The 25,876-nt window shown below is 30.2% G+C and overlaps 1 protein-coding gene across 2 annotated transcripts; it reads left to right on the top strand.

The window, feature by feature from the left end:
* Positions 1–1,265: 1,265 nt before the first annotated feature.
* LOC126777240 (retinaldehyde-binding protein 1-like) lies at positions 1,266–25,796 on the top strand. 2 transcript variants are annotated; one of them, XM_050500237.1, is made up of 6 exons: positions 1,266–1,423; positions 21,698–21,966; positions 23,055–23,276; positions 23,975–24,168; positions 24,649–24,765; positions 24,946–25,796. In XM_050500237.1, exons 2-6 carry the CDS (start codon positions 21,708–21,710, stop codon positions 25,186–25,188), a joined length of 1,035 nt encoding a protein of 344 aa, XP_050356194.1. In that variant the 5' UTR covers positions 1,266–1,423; positions 21,698–21,707; the 3' UTR covers positions 25,189–25,796. The 2 variants fall into 2 exon arrangements, with proteins under 2 accessions (XP_050356194.1, XP_050356195.1); XM_050500238.1 differs by lacking the exon at positions 1,266–1,423 and adding an exon at positions 15,218–15,300.
* The last annotated feature ends 80 nt before the right edge of the window (positions 25,797–25,876 follow it).

The following is a 25,876-nucleotide window of genomic DNA, read 5'->3' on the forward strand; positions in this document are numbered from 1 at the left end:
AAATTATATTTGCCTTTTTAATCTCTTCGGCTTCTCTATAATACGTCTGCTATCTGTTAAAAAGATTTTTGACATGATTTCTTTAGGTAGTTAAGTGTAATTTTCTCGTAACTTTTCATTTTCTAATGATATTTCATTGTTTCTTTGTTCTTTTGTCTCCTTCCGTTTGACAAATCCAATGGATATTTCACAATCAATAGATTGTTTTTGTATTATTTTAATTACTTAGTAAAATACATTTTTTTTTAAATTTATAGTAATTTCTCATTTTTACACTATAAGAATTTATAGGATATTACACTATTAGTCCAAGGTTCATCAAGTGTTCTGACTTCTGACAGATCGCTCCACGCGCTAGTATTATAAATTTATAATGAATATCTTGGATCATTCTGTCAACAATAACAACAAATATCTCTTGACCAGAATGAGAAAAATTACATTGATTTTGATTAAACTCTTTTTGATTAATTACATTACAGAATCTATTTTCTTATCACTATAATCTCAGTTCTCCTTAGTGAACATTAGCACATATATATTTTGTTTTAACGAATTACGGCACTAATATTAATATTGATATTTAATGTCATCTATTAAAGTCTTCCTGGATAAAGCCAAATTACTATCATGATTTCTTAAAAGTGAGATAACAGTTTTTTTGCTGTCTTTAAACTGAATTAAATAGATAATGTAAAAAAAAACAAAACTAATCATATAATAAACAAACTGTTTTACTGCCTATATTGACGTTTTGTAGCCCATGAAAATTGTATTTGACTATATTTTCATATTTTCTGTTAATTTATATACTTCCATTGGTATTAAGGTATTTTAAAAATTCACGTTCACAGCCAAAAAATTGTTTAAGAGATTGTTCGAAGTTTAAGTAAGGAAAAAAAAATCACTTGTAATTCATTAACGATTTGAAAACGAAAAGATTATAACGTAACGTAAAAACTTTATAAAATGCATACAAAAATTCGATGTATACCTATAGCACGATCGTATTGGGGTCAAAGAAAGTTAGAAAAACGGACACGGCGAGATGACCAACGAGAAAGAACCGGTCGCTCTAAGATTCGAAAATAATGTAATCGCACCAGACTATTTTTTTTGAAAATAGAACGACTGACGAAATTATTTAAACTACGAAAGTGTATCGGCCAGAGCTCACTTTTTTTCAGGTTCCTTAGAAAGTCCAAAGAGGTTTTAATAACATAGTCGCGTGTGTGCGACCTACTAATACTATAGTCAGCCAGTGTTGAACCGACACTCGGTGCGGTGGTACCATTACCATCGCATTACATATAGCAAGCAAATAATAATTAACTTCTCTATTAAATTATAGTGAATTTTTAGTGCAAAATATTTTGGATTTATTGGTGAATATCGATCGGACACCTGCTTTATATTTCTTTTGGTAAGTTAAACATATTATTTAAAAAATATATATAATGAATATAGCGTTTTTTTTTCAAATATAACATGCGTATTATTATAATATATTTTTTATAATATTTGCAAAAAAAACGACACATAAATTATCTTTAATTCAATCAAGTATTTATTTACTTTAATAAACGTACATAAATATTTATAAATAGAAATAAATGTAAATTTAATATTTTAACTATATATATATAAAAACCTAAAAATATTCTTGCTTAAAAATTATTTAGTATAAATATTACATCATTTTATTTAATTTACGTATATTTTTTAAGTACGTAATATGTATCAAGAAGATAATAATTAGCTACTTTTTTAATATCTTATTTAAATAACATGACAAAATAGATTTATCGAGTTCACTCGAATAGTGAAAAAACTTTCTACTAGAGATATTAAAAAATTGTATTGAAAATTAATGAGCATTGATTGATGAAATTTCGCGATTTTATTGTTTATTATATATGTAAATAAAAATGATTTGTTATATGTATATATGTTCATCATCTATGCATTCCTAAACCATTCATCCGATTGTGATGAAATTTTGGTGGCTACTGCTTACCAACAAAATAAAACGTTTTCTTTAGATCCGTATAACTACCCTTAAGAAGGTGGGACTGGTGGCTTATATATACTAAAAACGTTTAATATTAGTTCACAATGTATAAAGTTATTATTATTATTACAAAGAGGGGAAAGGCTGATTAAGTCTTGTAAATTATTATTATTACATTAAGATTAAGGACATTAAAGAAAGGTTATATTCCAACCTCGACCGCGATATATTATAAACATACAATTAACATTCAAATATATTCAAACTTATTTAACGTTTAGAAATTTTGAAAGTTACAAAAAAATCAGACGATGACTTGGAGATATCAAGCAGTGATTTCATGACTGCTATTGTTAAAAAATTGTATTGAATACATTCATTTCATATGAACGAAATAAATATCGTCAGAATTATAAAAAATAGTTCGAATCGTCAAAGTTTTTGTAAATAGATAATTTTTAATTTTTTTAGAAGATATTTTTCTATAGAATTATTAAGACTCAAATGGAAGTAATGAAAGGGCACTTTCAAGTTTCCATTTTTTTCAAGGTTTTCATCCTCGCGTTTAATAAAATAAATAAAATAATAAATAAGGTAATAAAACGACCTTCATTTCTTAATCCATAAGAAATGAAGGTCGTTTTATTTCTTTATTTTACTGGATTCTTGTAAAGAATTTTGCTTTCTTAAACTAAGTCGATGTCTACATTATCGTCATAAAATCAGTTAGTTAGGAATATGCCTAATAAAACAGTAAACGTATTAAAGTAATGTCTATGGTATTATCTTACTATTTATGATATAATGACAAATACATAAAATAAAGTATTTGTACATAATCGAGAGTAGATGCTTTGTGTAATAATGATACCGAAGTAATAGAAAGTACTTCCACTAACCAATTTTTCGATAAAGGTTTCGTCTGATTTCTAATGCTAATGAAAACATCTAAAACACATTAAAGCTATAATGAATAAACTATTACGTAAGAGCACATTTTCAACGCTTGGTCTATTTTTTTGTTTTTCAAACAAAAACTTCGGATTACCTAAATCATGTACAGGTAGTAGGCATTGCAATGTATAATTTTATACTTTAATTATGTAACTAATTTAAAACTGTTTGTCTTTTAAAAAATAAAACATAAGCCCTTAAAAGAAAGGCAAGCATCAATAAAACCTTTAAGACTTACTTTTCCCAATGGGCGCGGGGCCGCGAGATGGTACAGGGCACATAGGACATTTTCTATACAAGTATGTATCATATACATCCGAAACTAATCACAACCATCTCAACGGGAAGAAAATAAATATAACTCACCCTTAATACCGGAACAAAATAATAAAATGACTTTTATTTTTTGTAGTATTATATCGTAACCGGGGGAGGTAACTGGATAATATCCAGTGGATAGACTGAGACAAAACAGTTCAGTATCTTTTCCTCCTCTGTATGTCAATCGCGTCTTTTTTTGTGAAAAGCAATTGACGATTTATAAAAAATTGAAATGACAGTAGAAAAGAAGGTCGGCAAATTTATATATTTTCAATAATAGTAACTGAACACCAATCAAGATAAGTCAGCAGTGATCATAATCACCTGATATAAGCAGAAGGCACTAACAAATTACAATATTGTTGCACACAATAATTAATACTTACTTCGCCTACAACTGGAAACCAGATAGGGACATGATTCGACATAATCATTTCCGTATTATAATTTTTTTGTTCTTTTTGACGTTAAATTTCCGTGTAATTATTTGATCTTGTTTTTGTAAATAAACAGTAAGTTATTTCGGAAATATTTAACCTTAATATCTCCCTTCATCGACTTCCTACAAATTTATGTTACTGCGGAAAATACAACATATGTATAATAAAAACAAAATATTGCTATAAATTAAAGTAAGAAAAGAAGGGTATTTTTTTTCAATGGATATCAAATTATCACTGGCAGTCAATAAACAAAGATAAAAAAGCAGCAATTATGAATATTATGTATTCAATATTTTAAGTCATTCCCACTTCGAGTTCAAAGTATTTTAGTTATACATATGTATGTGAAAGCATTTGGATAAAATTAAATACCATAGAGTTGCTTAACAAATGAAACAAACCCGTTATGGTTCTCTATACCATTAGATTTCCACAGTACAGCAGTGCCATTATTATATACCTGTTAATATGTACACACTAATAAAGTCTCTATCATTTAAATATTACGTGTTATATTCGCATATTTAAAATAATTCGATGTTATAGTTTTTGATTGCACAAGGCGCATTTAGCGTAACAGTGTTGATAGGTTCTGTCAACATTTATTCTTCTCAAGGCTCGACTCAATTTAAGTTTGTTTTCTTAAGTATCGTTTGCATAATTCAAGTAAATTGTATTCGATATGCAATTGCATTGCAAAAAGTAATTTAGAAATCTTGTTTTTATTTATCTATTATTAAATTCAAATATGGAGTGATTGAAAATGAAATCGGCTATGAATGATTTTTTTTAATAGAAACGTTTATTATTTTTCCTAAAAAAAAAAATATTATTACAATAATATTTTTTTCAATGATGTCGGTCGATACATATCTAATTATTTTCTACAGTTTAGAATATTTTTTTTTTGTATTGACAGTTTGTATTTTATGAATTTAATATTTCTTTTTCACCTTATTACCTTATTATTCAGGGAAATTGTAACTGTTATACTTAATTAAACATTTCTCAGAATCAGTAGACTTTTCTCTAAATAAAGGACAACTAAAAAACGCCAATCGCGTTACTACGGAGATATTGTTTTTTTTAATGAAAAATATTTTTAATGCGTCGGCAAAGGGCTCCAAGTCATATCAAGTTTGTATCTAGGTTAGTAGTTTACGTAACATTTCACCCGGATGCAGAACGGGTTTTGAAGATTTTGCAAGAAATCTGTTTAAATTATATCTCATATTCATTTATTAGCCTTTACTAGTTTGTCTTTGGTCCTGTTGTTAAATGTTACACAGCTGTTTAAATACCATTTGAGAAAAAGGTTTTTTCTACCACGCTTTTGCAGTATAACTTACTTCCCTAGGCCTTTGAAAGGGCCTAGGGAAGTAAGTTATGCTCCATGTAAAACATGAAAAAAATTAATATTATGTATATTAAAAAGAAAATGTATGACATGTAACATTATCCCTACCAGTGTATTTATGATACTGATGATTACCATTTCGATTTCGAACTCATACGGGTAAAGATTTTGCTAGGTACTGTCAGCTATATATATATAATGGGTTTAAAATTTCTAAACGTTGTATTTCACTCATGCTTACTAGGTACTTACAATCAGTTGTAAGTGTACCTGCTTAATAGTTTTTATTTTATTTTTCTTTAAAAAGATTTAAAATATTTTTTCGCTTGGGAATTCGCTTAATATAAAAAAATGTTAATTTAAAATACCGTTTGATAAACTGATCATCAGTGACCTCACTTTACTGGCATTTAAGGTACCATAATACTATAATTTATTCTGTGGTACCATCATTTGTTGAAAATGGTTGATGATGTAATCCATACAAGATATATTTAGGTCATGTTACTTCAAGTAAACACACACCTTTACGTAATTATTATATTTAATGCCTACAATATATTCGGTATACACATACAGTAACACAAGAAAATAATAAGGCAGTATTTTTAATTCTAAATAATATACTTAACTATTAGGTTTGTAAGTGCCTCGTTGGTTGGGTTGTTGGTCAAAGACCGAGTGCCTGAGGCCAATTCTACTAATATATAACGATTACGATACGTTCCCGATTCAATTACAATCGAACTGTTACGTTTGTGTTACGTTTTCTTATTGTTTTATGCTTAATTATAAGAATATATATAATAATTATATTAAGAATAATGTACTCTGTGATCATAATACTTATAAAAACATTTTGTGACTTACGTACGATAAGTGACCTTTTTCCTTTTCATTTGTTTCAAATAAGCACATATTGTTTTACTGAATGTCATCGAAGATAAAAAAAAATAGTAATTAATGTAATCTTATATGACATCACAGATTCGTTAATCACAAATTGAAACTGGTATGTAATGAATAACTTACATTCTCGGCACAACAAAAGATGAAATAAAAATAGTGTGATTAGAATATAAACGACAATATTGCTTGTCGTAGTTTAATATTTACAAATAAAAAAAAACATTAACAAAATTTAAATCAATTGAATTATTTTTAATGTAATGCGTAGTTGGTGGTAGGTGATAGCGTTTGACGATTCAAAATTACTTGTATACGTTTATTTGAAAGAAAATATTTAAATTTGATATAATATGTTTTTTAGTGATAACTTAATAGATGTTTTGTGTAGCAAATATTGTCGTTGATATAAATGTATGTCATATGCACTTATTAAAATAAAATAAAAATGCATGCAAAATCCCTTTTATTTACTTAGCAATTAGTTATGTGTTCTTTTGTATAGCTCTGGAAGTTCCACTATTACAGTATCACTATTCTCTACTCGTTACAGTACATTATTGAATGTAAATAAGCATAAATTTAGTTTCAAGATAGGGAAATGGCCTATTCTTGTTTCCGTCTAAAGACAACTAAGTACCATCAGCTTAGTTAGAATTATAGGCGATACAATAAAATCAGATTGTCTTGCATTTCCTTAGTACAAGTAAATTCTAGCTGTTTTAGACGTAAAATCGATAATCTCCTTATATACGATATTTGATATGCTTTTTCGCGATGATAAATTACAATGTTGCTAGTCATATTTACAGACATTATGACGTCATAATGCGTATGACAGTTTCTCATAATTTCTAGAGACCTCGTTACTGTTACGTTTTTATGTATCATGTTTCAAAATCATGAATTTTGTGTGACGTATACCATATTTATTTATATAACCTATGACAATACAAACATTGTTAACTAAACACACACACAAACACAAATAATTATGGACTTAATTTTCTTTTATATGTTATATAGTAACAGCCTGTTAAAGTCCCACTGCTGGGCTAAGGCCTCCTCTCTCTTTTTGAGGAGAAGGTTTGGAGCTTATTCCAACACGCTGCTCCAATGCGGGTTGGTAGAATACACATGTGGCAGAAATTCAATGAAATTAGACACATGCAGGTTCCCTCACGATGTTTTCCTTCACCGTCAAACACAAGATGAATTATAAACACAAAATTAAGCACATGAAAATTCATAGTCAGTTCTATTTTTTTTAAACTAAATTTATCTAAACGTTCCTTGGATTAATTTACAATAATAGAGTACTTATGTTCATAGGTATACTGTATAATCTGTTTGGCCTTATTTTATAACCATTTATAATTGTAGAAAAATGAAATGTAACGCTTTTGCCTGTTGATTGCTTTCCAATTAAAAAATAAATTCAAGAAATCCAAAAGCAGTGAAAATTTAATTCATAATAAGGAGAACGAATGGTGTGTGAACTAGAACGAAACGGGTTGTCGTTTAAACTGTAACCGTGAAATTGTATACCTACACATGCTTACAATTTTTTTATTATGAATAACTTTTAGGCCGTGTCCGAGTAATTGGAGGCTGCGTTGAAATAACGAACTAGAATTGAAAAGATGTTGAAACTGGGATGTTTATCCGTAATGATAAATATATTTAATACTAGTTTTCTCCCGCTGCATTGCCCACGGTATATTTTATTGAGTAGGTAGGCTGGGTATAGGCGTTGGTGACATTTGTCGGAGCGTCACGGTAGCATGCGAAAGCGATCCCGTGGCGCTCCTCGTTAAGACGGAAAGGGTACCGCTGGTTTTTTAGTGGGTATTACGATGTTCGAGACGCACTCGGCACCTTGAACACCGGCGAGCCCCACATACTCCCCCACACAGTTCCCGTAAGGGAAACGCGTAATTGTTAATTATAATTTAATTATTAATTATCATTAATTAATAATTAAAAATCGCATTATTTATCACTAATTAATCAATTATTAAATCCCTTGAAATGTGAATAAGGTTTATAATATTTCTAATAAGGTTTTATTCATTCATTAATCATGTATTTTTTAGTTATATAGTACATATATACAAACGTAAAACAATGATTGAAATACTATATTAATATTAAGACCACAACTTTGCGTAATCTATTCTGACGATATTGTAATGTAATTTAGACAATTCATATACAATTTTTTTTTAAACAGACAATTCATAGTCAATTTTAATGTACCTTCCCAAGCATAAGAAACGAATTGCATATACATGCGATATTATCTCTGCTCATTTACAATAATTATAATCTATTCAAAGAGTTAAACGATGTACGCGTGTTTGTTTAAAAACTCGTTTGTATATTGTTATTTTCATGGTTAAGCTTATTAAATATTTTATTTAGAATTTTTAAATTAAACTACACTAAATAACACTTAACTAGCTTGTGTTAAATCTTCAATGCATTAATCATAATTATATAGGTACAACCTCTTTAGTCATCGAAGTTTTTTTTAAATTAATATTAAGTATTTTAATAACAAACGTAGAGTATAAATTCAATAATTTGATGTCACTATCCATTAATTTAATTAAATCTTATACATTTTCAATGTGCGTAATGTGTGCCATTGTGATTAATGTTATTTTTTTTTTTATTTAAAGTACCTAATTAATTGCAAAATAAAATCTTTTTTTTTTGTTATGTCACATCTGTTTTTAACTTGCGATTTCAGATTAAAGAATGACGTCTCGAAGACTTCTGCAAGATATCAGAAATCAGTCTTAAAGTTTTTTTTTAATATATCTGTAACTATAAGCCTATTATAAAAAAGGTTATTTCTTAAATTAGCCCTTAAATCTACAGCCCCAGGCTTAAGCTTACTTAGCTTGCGGGTAAAGGTCGATGTTCGCGATGAAATTTTTACAAACGGCCCCTATAGGTACTTTGTTACACGTGTACTTGTCATTTCATATTACGCTGTCGTAACGCGTTGGATACGTAACTATACGGTATACGGCTATATTAAAATATATTGACAGAATATTTACTTTCATAATGTGTTATATATTTTAGGAAGACAAATGCGCCAATGGGTACTTGGGTGGTTATCGCGGCCAACGCCAACGTAATTGCAGTGGCTTATTCATACTATCTCCTAAAAACGGAACACAATCATTTTATAGAATCAAAATAAACTTACAAGCACGTTTTAATCGTCACTCTACAAAATAAAAAATTATCGTAAAGCCACTACCGGTTCGGTATATAAATTTTCTTACACCTTACACCTTATTTAATTATTTTTATATGAGCTTTAAATTTATTTACTGGTTAATTTAAAAAAATAATAATAGGTGATAATAGAATCGGAGATGGCAGATGCCACATGAATCTAAACCGATGACTGCGGTTCTAAGTAAGCACCACATAATTTACAATTGCTTAATTTGTGTTTATAATTCATCTCGATGACAATCCGCCACAAGTACCACCAAGCCCGCATTGGAGCGGCGTGGTTGAATAAGCTCTAAACTTTTCAAAGGAGAGGAGGTTTTACAGCACAAATGTGAGACATTTACTGGCAGTTACTATACTTTAAACATTTTACCCAGACGGCCCTGCTTCGGCAAATTTATCTTCAAGTATTTTAAAATCTTTACACAATCCAAGTATAGCTTGTGCAGTTTCAGTCAAATGCATAACGACATGAATCACCGTTCGTCCCCATTCTGCTTCGTTGGCCCGGACTTTCCCTTAACTACCATAATAAGACCATATCAAAGTACATTCGATCTTAATTCAGCAGAAATAAAGAATACATTTGTGTTTATTGGTATTCCGTGTTAATGATAAATCTCAAGCAAAACAAGGCGTAAAATTTAAGGTCAGATGCATTAAATTAATGTGCTATTGTGAGTGAAATAAAGCTCAATATAACATCAAGTCAGTATAAGGGCATAATAATAAGTTATTTTCTTTTTAAAAATGTAATAATTTTTTTTTTTTAAATTAATCATGACCTATTATTATTGGATGATATCATAGGGCTGCCATGCTTTAGTTTTCTAATTAAGTAGTTTTATAAATACCAAAAAATAAAAATATTATTTCATTGAATTTTGCGTTATTGGTTTGTGATTACATGGTCATAAATTTTAACAACCATATTATTATATTATATTCAACTCTTAGCTTACTTAATAGCTTTTAGTTGCCAACAGTGCACAGTTTATTTCGTCAAAGTCACGTAGGAACCCTAGCATATAGTTGTTATTGCAAAATATTACAACACTCAGGTTATACAACAAAAGGCAGATGTAGCGCGCGGGAATTCTGCATATGTGTGTGACTGCGCTATAGAAATACATGCACCAGTGTGCTCGTGAACTGTTATAATCAGAGACAACACTATTAAATATTCAAAAGTATATTCTGATGTTATCCTTGAAAGTTTCATGTTAATTTTAATAATCAAAGCCGATGTGTAAATCTTAGGAGATGGCGTAAACTCATCATAGTTAATTTGTGGTAAAACAGGTTTCCAAATATAATATATCGCATATATTATTTCTCAATTTTTTTTTAAGCGATTGATTATTTATGGGCTTAACACTAACCTTAATCGGCCCCAATACACGAACAGTCTAGCGATGTGAAAGTTACAGGTTCGATTATGACCTCCTGAACTTTTGTCGTAACTACTTCTAGTATAAGCTTTTAAACTTTACGCTTAGTCGGAAGGGGATATCTAATGCCTTAAAAAAGTTAAGTTATTATGTTTTAAGTTTCTATTTCAGGCGCAAGTAAAATTTTGCATAACCTAGAATAAATTACACAAATGGTGAAAATATAGGTGCATATTCAAATAAAATTCAAATACTTTAATGGGCGAAGTTTTGAAGCCTTTTCAACTATGCAATTCTAGAACAGCAATTCTACTAACAAGTCGATATTTTATCGCTAACGAATCGAAACGTAATCGTTGCCATTTAACCGTTTTATTATCCTACTAACAAAACGATTAACTGCGGTTCGGTCGAACTTTCGTCGAAATAGGATCAGGAACATATAATAACCGTTATAAAGTAGAATTAGCCCGCCCGATATTTTCTTTCATCGAAGACAGTGAATTATTAACACTAATTAAGCACGGTAACTCTTGCTAGTAAATATTTGAATCGGTGATCTTTGGTTTTTTTTTATAGAATATGAAGGCGGACGAGCATATGGGCCACCTGATGGTAAGTGGTCACCAACGCCCATAGACATTGGCATCGTAAGAAATGTTAAGCATCGCTTACATCATCAATGCGCCACCAACCTTGGGAACTAAGATGTTATGTCCCTTGTCCCTGTAATTACAGTGGCTCACTCACCCTTCGAACCGGAACACAACAATACCAAGTACTGCTGTTTTGCGGTAGAATATCTGATGAGTGGATGGTACCTACCCAGACGAGCTTTCACAAAGCTCTACCACCAGTAAGATTAGGATCCACGTGTTCTATCCACTTCGCTATCTCGGCTCGATTTTCTTTAATCAAATCATTTATACAGGACATTATTTCATATTACATATCCCCAACATTTTTATGGAAAATACTATATATATATGAGAACTATAAGCTGAAGTCTAAATACATTAAAAGCATTTTCAAATAAATGAAATACAGTTACACTGGCATAATACGAGCATCATTCTATGGAATGCATACATTATTATATTTGACACATCTCATAAATCAAGTTTTGTAAGCAGGTGAGAGGAAATAGGACAAGCTATTCAAGTACTGCGTTGCAAATAAATCTTCTCAGTGTCATGTTTTCCTGGTACATTATTGCTCATTGTTTATATTGTAATTGGAACGTAAAGGGATGTTAATGGATAAACAATAAATATATGGTATTGAGAATATTATAAATGAATTAATTAGATTATATAGTCGCCAAATTTTTTGCTATTGGCAAGCATTTCAGTGACGTCATCAATGTTAAAACACAGCACCATTATAGAAAGGTGATCGACGTTGCTTTTAATTGTCATTATTTTTATTTTAAAACCTATTTTAATTAAATGATTATATAATCATGAAAAATACGGTACTTTCAGTGCTTAATTAGTAGGATTACAACATAAGTAAATAAAATATTTTATTTACGGATTAAAACTAATTGTTCGTTCTTATCTTATAAGTATAATAAACTACAATAATGGCAAGTAGGTTACAAAGCATAATTAGTCATTTTAATCTGTGCTCTAGTGACGTAACAAGAAACCAATAAAGTAGATAGATTACAATGCACTCAATAAGTTAATTTGTAATATTTTAAAATGTTTTAAATTTATTATTATTATTAGTTAATACATATCTACTTTTTTTTCTGTAGCATTTAATAAAGTGTTAAATATAGCTATATGGTTAAGGAGTATAATGAAAAATCTCAAAGTTCTATAAATCGGTAGGGATATATTGTTTCCAAATGTAAAATTATAAATGCATCTGATATGAAGTTAGTTTAAATTCGTGTCCGTGCCATGTGTACTCAGAAGGGCAGAAAGAAATGTACATGCAATCATGCGTGATAGTTTCAATACTGGATAGGTTCTGTAAATTAAAAAAAAAAACAATAAATTACATCGAATTAGCATTAGCAAATAAAATTATATATTTTATGATATAAACCGTTGCAAGTTGTATGGATAAAAAATATTTTTTGCGTTTGTTGATTTTCGTAGCGAGTAAAAGCTTATTAAATTATTTAAATAAGAATCTTTTTTATTTTCCAAATAAATAATAAATTTATGTTAAACACCAGACAACGTTATATTCTTAAGGCTAATCTGACTACTTTTCGTAATAAACCAAATAATGGCCATTAATTATGTCACATAATTTATTTAAAACTTCTAATAGAAAGAGCAATAAACATATGTTAAGCATTGGCTTCATTTAACGTGCTCTGTGTATTGTATTTTAGCATAAGGAATTTTTTTTTACTCATTATTGACTAAGAAAATAGTAGACGTTACTTTGTAATGATTCTCGGTTTTGCCTAGTTAATTTCGTAATCATAAGTCAAGACGCAAGTCTGTTCCAATATTTGCATTGGCTAAACACTAGTCGAAATGACGCGCTCGTCTCGTGTACCCTTGACGCTTGGTAGCTTTGTGGTTATAATTGGTCATAACGGTCACGCGAGATGATTTGACCCATTTATATGGACTACAATATGTACTTACATCCTTCTGCTTGTAATTAATAGTATATACTTTATTCAAGTAGGTTCTTGCGAGAACTTTTGAATTTTTATTATTATATTAAATTTAAAATCACCACCAGATTGGAATATAGATTTAATCGAGAAGACCGGCAAGAAACTCAGTAGTTACTCTTTTCTGACAATAAAGTTAATAATTGCTTGTGAGCATGACACTAATAAATTTAGCTAAATATATTTTTGATTATATTATATTACATTCATTTATATTTTTTTGTTAATAAAAATTAAAGATACAATTGAAATTTAATAAAATAAAAAGGTTTTTTTAATCCAAGGAGTTTGTATGGATATCTTACGGAACTCCGGGACATGCAAGCTGTCCCACGGGACGGTTGCGATTCGGGAGTAACGGTAAGGCCAATGACCGCACTTGAGCTCCAATTTTTTTTTTAATGATCACGTTTGTTTTCAGAAGCTTTATATATGTATTTAATGAACCTCCGCTTAAAGTCTGATCTGATCTTGAATTCAATTTTTTTAGCCTTCTTTACTTACTTCGTTACTATAGAATGTATTGTGCACGTTCATTTACTTGATTTGTTTAGCTAAGTAAATATATTTTTAAGGTTAGTAGAATACCATAAAGTTAATCGTTTCAAAATCATTCGTAAATAAATTATTCATTTAGTTAAAATATTTTTAATGACACATTTATTTCATCCAAACTCGTTTTATGCGTAACATTTTTTTTTTTAATAATAAATTGTGATCGACAGAAGAAGTAACTACTTCTTAAAATAACCAGCGTCTATACATAGAATTTAAAAATGTTTCCATAACATGTTACGATACGAATTTATGCAGTAATATGGTGATACAGATAATTAATTTTTCCGTTATTAGAATTTTTTTCTATTTGTACAGACTACGGAGCTACAGGCTTCTGTGTCTTTCTTATATACATAGATTTTATACATATGGTAGTAATATAATAAACATAATTTGCGTCTGCGTTATCTCGCGTTATAGCTTTGCTGGATGTTGGTCTGTACTATATAATTATAAATATAGTTATTTATTGTTTAAATATTTTATCTTAAACCAAAGCTTAATAAAATTCTGACACGTTCAGAATCAAGATTAGTTTTATAGATAAGAGCTGCTTGTAAGTCATTTCAAGTTTAGGCCACGCCAAAATCCAAGTCAATCATGCAATGAATTGTGAATTATAAACTAGGCGTTTTAAGTATGCAGCTAATCTATGATGGGAATAACCTTATATATATATATATATATATATATATATATATATATATATATATATATATATATATATATATATTTAACTATTATAACTAGATGTGCAAAGGCATGAATTATTAAGACGTAATTATTGAGACCTAAGAAAAATACGATTAAGATATGACTGAAAATTTTATTTTAATCTGTTTCGTTAAAAGTTTATTGTTACTTTATTTTTAAACTTTCATAGACGATATTTTGATATCCAAATCTTCAAGAATATTAAAGGAATTGTTTTTATTCTTTGGTTTGTCAACAAATATTCAAGCTTTACATTTACTTTACATTTAAATTAATTTAAAACATTCTGAACTTATTTGTTAAACAAAAAATATATGTTCTTTACACATATATTTGTTTCCACAAATATTCGTTCACAAATATTTGCTTCCATATACATTCAATAAACATCAACATATAATGTTTGTACTCATTATTATTAGTTATATTTTATATTCTTGAAAAGGAACATTCCATGTCGTTTTTATACAAAATATCCTTATAGTTAAAAATTACGAAATAATTAGAATCGCAACACGACAAGGTGGACGGTGATTTTGTCAATTTACATAACCCAATGTACTTTAAAAGGGCAACAGCCTACATAAAACACTTTTAAAGTAAGAGAGTACCTTATCCACAGTGTGGCAATATTTCGGGAGCTAACGGTTGGAAGGTGCATCGACCGAGCAGTCAGACTCGAGGAGTTTTATTGCGTGACGTGTATATGGTGTCCCGAATTTTGTGACGAAAATGTGAACGTAAGTTGTTTTATAAATACGTAATACACTTACGATTTTATTTCTTTATTATAATTATTTATCACAATAGAGGTAGATATGGTGTTGCCATAACAATAAATTATAAAAAAATGTCTTAAATTTTATTACTTATTTAATTTATATATGATTTGGGTTCGTCCTTTGCATGAATATAATTTATTAAAAAAAATAAATTAAATTTTGTTAAGTCTTATTGATATTGCGTCAAACGCTTCATAAGTAGATACATAAACCACCATTCAACTTAGCGGGTATTTCTACATGGTATGGTTCGCGTGTAACGTCGCTTTAACCTTTAGTTATTAAATAGTTTATTAAGATAAAGATAGATATTGTTTTATAAACTATAGTAAACGTTATCTAAGTCTAATAAAAATTTAAATACACTACACAATTATAATTGTGTTTTTCGCAAATAAAGCTTAAGCTTATGTTAATTTGGACTATTTTTTAGAAAATAAATTGAAAAAAAGTTTATCATATGTGTGTTTTCAATATTTTATATATAAATAGTTATGCGTACATATACCTAAATATAAATTAAAGTAATATTTAATAAATATGTATCGATAATATTTTATATAGTTTTTTTTTCGCTTAGGCGGAATTGATAATTTATATGCAGTTTTATTTGAATTGAATTTGTAATAGTGAATAATAGCTTTATTTATTGTCTATTAAAATTTCTCGCTAGTATGAATTACATCAACAGACTTACAACATTCAGTAATGATTCATATATGTTGATTTAATTGTTATATCGGTATCGTAATCCGTAATAAGCAATAACTTATATAATTACAACAAATATAACATATTGTTTGACAGTATATCAATAATAAAATATTTATTTAGATTCAAATGACGTATACATATAATTTATTAAGGATAAATGTTTTTTCTTGTTTAGTTTTTATTTAACGGAAGGGCCAATGTTCTATTCAACTTCAAAAATTTAACTTAATAATATAAGCAGGAGAATTAGCAAATTTAAGTGGCGTTTTGATAGTAACATTTCAGAACTGATAACCGATGAGGTAAAGTTCTTAAAATAGAAAATCTTCAAGTTGGATGGAACAACGATACGCAAAATGGATACGAAGTGAGAGTCCAGTGTGCTCTAAGGGGTCTTATGTCTAGCTATGGACGAACGCTGGCTGATGGCGATGGTGGTAATAATGAATAATGAATGATGGAATGTAATAGTAACATATAAAAACTTAATATGTCATTCTTGCAACATGGAATCAGATTGAAATAGAGAGACTTCCAAACATCACAACTGTGGAATCCTGAAATCATGGATTAACAAAACAAAGCTTTAAATTTAAGAGCGTAAGAATGAAAACTGTTTAAATGATTCAAACAATAAAGCCTCACGTATATGAATACGATACGCTGATGGACTTGAAATTGATCATGATTTCAAACATGACGATGACGGAATGCAAAACAGTGTAAGATATCATGAATAACTGAAATCATCACTTTAAAATACAGAAAATGCTAACGTAATTTTAAATTTGTGTTATTTACATATTAAGAATTATTACATACCTATTAAATAATAGTTAAAAAAATAAAACTACTGAACAAATCATGACCGCGTGAAATGGTGGCAGAAATGCTTATGTGGGTGAATGTGCAATGTACATTATAGCAAAATAACAAAACTTTCCCGTTTTTAACGTGAGTCATACAAAAATTGCTATATATATATATATATTAAAGCGAAAGTGTATTGCTTTCATTTAAAACTTTCGCGGTAATTTTACTCGCATTTATGACGTTTAAAGAAAAAGTTCTTTGAAAATTATCAAACAATGAAACGATTTGATGAAATTTTGCAATACCTACATGCTATAGTTACTTAAATTTTAAAACCAGTGGGTCCGTTTTGTAAGTAAAAATTCGAAACCATAAATATAAATCGTTCACAAATTGTCCGAAAGTGAGCAACAAAGAACGAGTATCATATCACTAAGTCTGCCTTCCTGAATAGCTTCGCAGTTAAGCGAAAGCTTTTATTACAATACGCAATCGAAAATCGATTATGTACTGTTAAGGTTTCATTTTATGTAAAAATCATTTTAACATACTGCATTGTATCGGTTAATACCAAAGGACAATAACTGATGTTAAAAAAAATAACAGCAGTGTTTTTAAGAAATGTATTTTCGTTCATACATTATCGTTCATAAGTATGACTTCAACTTGACGATGATCAACCTCTGAGTGTTGCGTCCAAGCCAACGACAAATAGTTACCAAAGCTACTATTTTATTCTATCTTTAGGTGAATTCCCATATTTATTGGTAAATGTGATAGCATAATCACCGAATTACAACAAAGAAATTAAAACAGAATAATAAATAGCCTTAGTAATTTTGGCGTGATGCTCACACCGACCTGAAGTTAATTACGAGTTTATATTATATTAATTAATAGTCACCAAAAATAAGGAATAAAATAGTTTTGGAACTTTTTACCATAGAACTGCGAGGCATCGTAAAGATCTGCACCCGTACGTTGTTGACGTATTTAAGACACGTACGAAACGATTTGCTTCCTCGTTTCTGATACGCACCGCTAAGGTCTGGAATACCCCCCCGACCTCCGTTTTTCCCACCACCTACAATATGGGTACCTTCAAATCTAGAGTGAATAGGCATCTTCTAGGCAAGCGCGCTCCATCTTAGACTCTATCATCACTTTCCATCAGGTGTGATAACAGTCAAGCGCTAGCTTATATACTTAAAAAAAAGGTACCACCAATTTGTCAGATATTCTACCCCATACAGCGTAATATATTATTCTGTTCCGGTATGAAGGGAGAGCCAGTGTAAGAAATAGCACAAGGGATTCATCAGGTATTCTACTGAAAAACAGCAGTACTTGGTATTGTTACGTTCCGGCTTGAAGGGTCAGTAAGCCAGTGTAATTACAAACACAAGGGACATAACATCTTAGTTCCCAAGGTTGGTGGCGCTTTGGCGATGTAAGGATTGGTTAATATTTCTTAGATCGCCAATGTCTATTGGCGGTGGTAACTACTAAATATCTGCTTGCACTTACGCCTTTCTATATTATATAAAAAACTTCTATCTTCGAAACAAAATTGTTGTTATTTAAATATACATTTACAAATATATTGTTTCTTTGTTATTATTGCTCAGTATGTTTTTCAAAGTAAGTTGAAAATGGAATATTTTTATAGGCTTTCTTGCAAAGGTATTCGAAATTTTCGTGACTATTTAAGATCGCGCTAAAACTCACGACCTTCAAATGCACGTTCATTACTTTCACTTGCCTTTCACGTCACAGTAAAAGTGATAAGCTTTGACAATGGCTTAAAATTGCCATTTTCGCTTTCATTTTGGGACATTAAGAATTTACGAATGAAATAAAATGGGGCAGTAGCATTTGTAAAATAATTTGTAAATACTACTTTAATGTTTATTTTTTAAACTAGATATTTCATTTAGTCTAGCTTTTCTTACAGTTCTAGTTTATCGAGTAGATCGGTATAGTTTGGTTAGGTAGCGTCACTATTAGAAAGCACATATTTTGATTTATCTATATTCTTGAGTTTGACATTTTAATTTTTTTGTTATGATAATAATTTTATCAATTCCTTACATATATATAAAAGCCGAGATGGCCCAGTGGTTAGAGCGCGTGAATTTTAATCGACGATCATTCATCATCATCATCATTTTCATGTGCTTAATTTGTGATTATTATTAATCTCGTGCTTAACGGTGAAGGAAAACATCGTGAGGAAACCTGCATGTATCTAATGTCACTGAAATTCAGCCACATGTGTATACCACCAACCCGCATTGGAGCAGCGTGGTGGAATAAGCTCCAAAACCTTCTCCTCAAAAAGGGAGAGAAGACCTTAACCCAGCAGTGGGACATTCACAGGCTGTTACTCTTACTATTACTGATACTGTTTAGCGATAAGAGCCTCCTAGAAGATTATAAGAAAAAATCTTCGTACAATTTCGATATTATTCATTAATGCCAAGAACAATATATTTTAACCAACTGAATCATAAATGAAATCCCAGCTTACTTTGTCTAAGCATGATAATACTGAATAAAACGATTGCTAAAACTATTTTTGTTATAGTACCTTAGCAATAATGTATAAAAATGTTGTTTGAAATGATTCATATTGTCTAAAATGTTTTATGAATTAATAATTTTATAAATACCTACATGTCACTTTTGCATATTATGGAATGCATTCTTCTTCATAATCCAATTAAAATTATTGCAATAAACTTACCCATAACTAAACTAAATGCTTTTTAAGCCGTCTTTTATGCGTTCGCGTATAGTTCGACCGCTTGAGTAGAAATTATACATATACATTTACTGGTGGTAAAGCTTTGTGCAAGCCCGTCTGGGTAGTTACCACCCACTCATCAGATATTCTACCGCAAAACAGCAGTGCTTGGTATTGTTGTGTTCTGGTTTGAAGGGTGAGTGAGCCAGTATAATTACAGCACAAGGGACGTAACATCTTAGTTCCTAAGACAGGTGGCGCATTGGCGATGTAGGGGTTAACATTTCTTACAATACCAATGTCTATGGGCATTGGTGACCACTTACCATCTTCTGGCCCATATGCTCGTCCGCCTAACTATAATATAAAAAAAAATACAGTACCTAGTGCGATTCTATACGAACTCACTTCATTATTCACCTGTGAAATGTTGACAGCCGACTTATGGTGGTATACTACTTTGAAGCGTGTATTCTTAAAATGTCATGATTATTATGATCAATGTTGCATATCGGTTTCTGACATTTCACGACTGTTTTCTGTGATGAATTTCGTTTGGTAGAGTACCTACATATATTACTATTGTTGAAACTTGCGCGGATGTTTCGGGTAGGTATAATAAAGTTAACGTACAATAAATGGCGCGCAAGTGTTGGCGAATATTTGCTTAAAATATACTACTAATATATATACATAACATGTTCTATTGATTTTACCTCAAAATCTTATACAAAAATATAGGTAGGTATTTATGTAAATAATAAACCAGTCCATGTAAATCAAATATGTATTTTAAAGAGGAAATCGAATTATGGTCAACTATTTTTTTTTAATACAGAAATAAGTTTTATTTTTTAATATTAACGGCCTTTAATTAATAAACGGTTAGCGGGTGGTTAGTTCAACATTGCTGTCTCCTTCTTTCTAATGTCAAATCAATAATAATGATAGAAAGAGAGATATCAGTGTTATTTTTTAGGTACATGTCCTTTTCTATGCCAACAACTTGTATGCAAAATTACATCATAATCGATTTAGTAGTTAAGGTGTGAAAGTGTAAGAAACAAAATCAACTGATATTAACTTTTAACGGTAATTATTCACTATTTTATAACAATATATATAATAAAATAGATAATACCCGGTCTGCGTTGAAATGCCTTTTTAATGTAAGCAATTATGATGCACTTTGATGGAAGAAACCACGTAATCAAGAACAACTTGAAACTCAATCGGATGAATGATATAGAACCACATACATATACATTTTTACTGGTGGTAGGGCTTTGTGCAAGCTCGTCTGGGTAGGTACCACCCACTCATCAGATATTCTACCGCAAAACAGCAATACTTGATATTGTTGTGTTCCGGTTTGAAGGGTGAGTGAGCCAGTGTAATTACAGGCACAAGGGACATAAAATCTTAGTTCCCAAGGTTGGTGGCGCATTGGATATGTAAGCGATGGTTGACATTTCTTACAATGCCAATGTCTAAGAGCGTTGGTGACCACTTACCATCAGGTGGCCCATATGCTCGTCCGCCTTCCTTTTCTATAAAAAAAAAAAAAATACGAGAAAAATAAGATTTTTTTTTTGTATAGAAACACGGAATACCATGTGAATATTACAATTAATGGTAGGCCATGTATTACACAATTCCGCAACATAATATCGTGTTCCACAATCCATTACATAATAATGATGGGTGACTTGTGCAGTGGGTCAATAGATTATGGTCTAAGAACGTGTTGAAATCCGAAGTAATCGAATGATTCCATATTTCGTTCTGGTGACCGAATTTCAAAATCAGTTATTTATTATATTAATTCGAATTCTATTCATTTATAGAGATATTTTGAAATGCAGGCAAAAATTATTCTTTAAAAAAAAATACTTACTATAAATATTAGCTTATTTCATACAGAATTAACCTGCTTGTAAATATCAGTTTAAAGTTATTTTATTGGTATTATTTTGTGTATATAATTATTAAAACCAGGAATAAAAAAAATATGTAACATCGACTAGTTTTGCCTAAAAAATAACTTCATATTCTATATTCAAATTTCCTTTTTTTTTTTAGATAAACGAAAATGGCGACATCCGTCCTCCAGCCCGAAGATTGCCGACGAGAACACGAACCCAAACCCGATATTGATACACCCAGACTCACTGACGATGAAAGAATTGCCATCCTGGAAAACAAGGAACGGGAAACTGGCGATCTACCCCCAGAACTAAGAGAAAGAGCCAGGGTCGATATAAGAGAGGAAATAGCTCTAAGAGAACATGCGCTTGCGCAGATGAGACATTTCATTGAAAAACATCCTGCAATCAAGAAATGCAGAACTGGTATGCGTTTTTTATTTAGATTGTAGACCACGTGACGGCATTTAGTGGGCATGTCTACCCATAAACATAATTTTCGTAGGATCTTTTGTAACAACAATATGTGCTATTTCATAATGCCAGTGTCATAATACAATAAATTATATTAAGTGATGAAAAATTCTTGTACCTAATTTAAGAAACTCAATTTTTTTTGGTCGTAATTAAGCAAGAGATGTTGTAAAGTAGGTTATAAAATTTGTATATAAAACACTTTTGCTTATAAACTTGACCGTATCAGATTTATTCCATAATTTATTTTATAAAATCAAATATAGCTTCAATAAATAACATTACAATATATTTATCTTGTAATAATTATGACGTTTTTTTTTACAAAGTATGTATTAAATAGATAGAGAAAAAAAATGGTTTCGTACGACTATGTATGTACATATGTATACAGACAGTGCCAGCCCCGGCCTTTAGTCAAGGTAGAGCTAGATTGTTTTTCAACGACTTTTTGTCGCCGCTTTCACTTCACATTAATTACATTTCAATGAATGTTATAAAAATAATAATTACCACATTTATAAAAAATAGAACAACGCTTATGTAACCCTAGAAATTGTATGCGCATTTGCGCGCTCTCTGCTACCTGGCGCCTGGAGCGACTGCTTCCCTCGCTCACCCAGGGCCCACCCTGGGCCTAACCCCAGGGCTGTAAACAGAGTTAATATTTAAAAGTGTGCTTGCACGCCAAATCCGATATGACAAAGAATAGCAAAAAATTTTTCAAAGAAGGCTGTCGAAATGGTCCAATTAATAAAACTATTTATAAGTCATCTCGTACTCGGAAATGAAGGGAAACTGGAAAGCTTCAACCATCCATTGGATGTTTGTCCTCTACATCTATATCTCATTAACCCGCAGTTGTATCTTGTAAGCGTTTAAGTTCAAACCCTTCCTTTAACAGTAAGGGAGACCTTTTACTTAGCAATGTGTTATTTGGCCCGTTGCTACTATAAGTTCATATATCAAAGGGATTTTTTTGGTTTATTTTGAAATAAATGTAGATTTATATTACAGGATTTATTTAATATTTTTTTCAGATCCACCATTCCTGCTTCGTTTTCTACGCACAAAGAAATACTCAATCCCCCAAGCTTGTTCCATGTTGGAGAGATATCTGACTATCCGGCAGATGCATCCTCATTGGTTTCAGAAGCTTGATCCTCTAGATCCTAAAATAGCAGCAATAATTGATGCTGGGTATCTAGTACCATTGCCGAAGAGGGACGCTGAAGGACGGAGGGTCGTTTTATCTTGCATGGGTATGTATTGATCACTTATAATACATAACTGTAGAGCTATTCTGAAAGAACAAACTCGAAACTCGCTACAGAAAACCTTTGTGAAATGTGAGAAAGTGACATTGACCATAATAATTGTAACATTTCAAGAATACACGCATCAAAATAGTAAATCGCTTTAATCGGTTGTCAACATTTCACGGTTGAATAATGAAGTAGGTTTTTACATAATTCTTTATTATTTGAAAGTAGCTATAATTTTGATGCGTTCGCTTCTCGACGGTGGCCACGTAGTCTTCCTGTATTATAAAGTGATATTAGACCAGTTAACAGTTATAAACAAATTGGAACATGTAGGAAAAAGTGAAATGCAAGTAGGCAGAAAAATATTATCGCGTTCATTCATTATATTCATTGCTTGGTGTTAATTAGTATAATTAAACTTACATTTTAAATATAATCACTTCCTTATTCCGGGATTAATTTCTCTTATGAACTAATTATTATATTCATCCAATTATTTACCTTCCTCATCAACCTAAAAAAAAGTTATTAATAATTATATTTTACTATTACAATATTGTGACCATTACTTATTAAGATTAATTAAACCATTTTGGTTTTCAACTGGAATTTATCAATTTTCGACTATTTTCGTTTCTTTTTTATAAATAAGATTTTGTTTCCTATATTGCCGATAACATATTATTAATTTTCAGGTCGCTTCGACCCACACGTTTATGACAGCAGTGTGATGGCACGCGTCCACTCCATGATAGTTGAGCTGCTTCTTGACGAACCTCGTTCTCAACTGTTGGGTTACACGCATGTTAATGACGAAGCAGGGATGCAAATGCCACACGTGAGCCTTTGGTCGCTCAACGATGTGCGTGTCATGTTAAACTGTATACAGGTATACAAAATGTTTATGTAACAATTTTTTGAGCAAGAAACATTAAGTTTAGTTTTTCTACTTTAAGTACAAAATGAAGATAATTATAACGCAATAGAACGACTGTACAAAAAACGACAGTAATACAGTCTATGAACTGTGGGGTAGCAGAGATTATGAGAAATAGAGATAGAGACGAAGGCAAGAAGAAAATGCATTACCCCATAATTAAATTATATAAGGCCAAGTGAATGATGACGACAAAGTATAAAACGAAGAATTAAAAAAAAACTATTGCGCTTTTGTTCCAGGATTGAATTTCTTACTAGAACACTATCTTGTTTATTATGTTTTCAATTATTAAGAAATAGAGAAGGAGAGAGAGGGAAAGTTAAATCGATATTGTTGCTTATATTCATAATATAACGAAGTACTTTACTCTCGTCTTTTTGAACAAATCAAGCTTTAAAATAACTTAAGAAAGTCATATTATATTTGCAGAATTCGACTCCCATGCGTCACAAGCGTACACACTTCGTCAATATACCGCATTATGGCGTCAAGTTTTTCGAGTTCGCAATATCTTTACTCAGCGATAAACTCAAGGATCGAGTTATGGTAAATACTTACAACGGAAAAATAAAATTATATTTAAATGATGTATTATTAAGTTCCTAATATAACAGAAACAGTAAAATACATATTTTGCGACAACTATAGTTTTTCGTAATAATGTATTTAAATTTTATTTTTCTAGACAAAGTTGCGACGGCTATAACATTAATTTTTTTTCCACAGTTCCATCGCACGTCTGATGATTTAGTTAAGTACGTCGATTCCTCCATTTTGCCTAAAGAATACGGTGGAACAGTTCCACTGAAAGACATGATTGATGAATTGAAGCGTAAACTCTTAAAGCATAGAGAAGATTTGCTTGCTTTGGACGACATGTGTATTGATTTGTATGCACTTGAAAAAAACGATTTGACGCAAGACGTACATTCAACTGCGGGCTCATTCAGAAAATTAGAACTTGATTAGCTATAACTTTGTGATAAATGAAGGCTTCAAGTGAATCTTATTTTAATTAAATACTCAGGAAAATATGCAATATCAAAATTTATACATAACTTTTTAACCGTATTATATTATTAAATATATGTATTACATTTCCGAACGCTTTGTCATATACATATATTCTGTTTCATATTTCAGATCTCAACATTGTTTTTTTTTAACTTTACAGATTATGATTTAAATTTAATAAAAAATAGTTAAATATTATAAATAAAAATCGCCTTAATGATAAGGGAGTATATCTTTTTAACTTTTTAGAAACTAGTAAAGTAGTGGCAGCCGTCGGTGGTCACGTTACCATTCTTAAACTGATGACGTCATTGTTAATATAAATTACAATGATTAAGTATAATAATTTTCATTAGCGAATTCTATTTAGAGGTGTGATTAATGACATGACAACCTGACTGCTGCTTAAAAAATATTTTTAAATACTTGTATGTTCTCTCCGTTACTAACTTATAAAGCAGTTAGATAACTTTATGAAAATAAATAGTAAGTAAGTAATTAATTAAGTTATTCCGTTTTGTGGAATAGTATTTTAATAATTATTATAAAAGGCTTAAAATAAAGACAATAATATGAATAAAGAAAGATTTTTATTTATCCTTATATTTGTTACTTGAATCGATGATTAGATTTCGTTTTTAAA

Source organism: Nymphalis io, chromosome 22 (assembly GCF_905147045.1).
Source record: "Nymphalis io chromosome 22, ilAglIoxx1.1, whole genome shotgun sequence".
Taxonomy (NCBI): domain Eukaryota; kingdom Metazoa; phylum Arthropoda; class Insecta; order Lepidoptera; family Nymphalidae; genus Nymphalis; species Nymphalis io.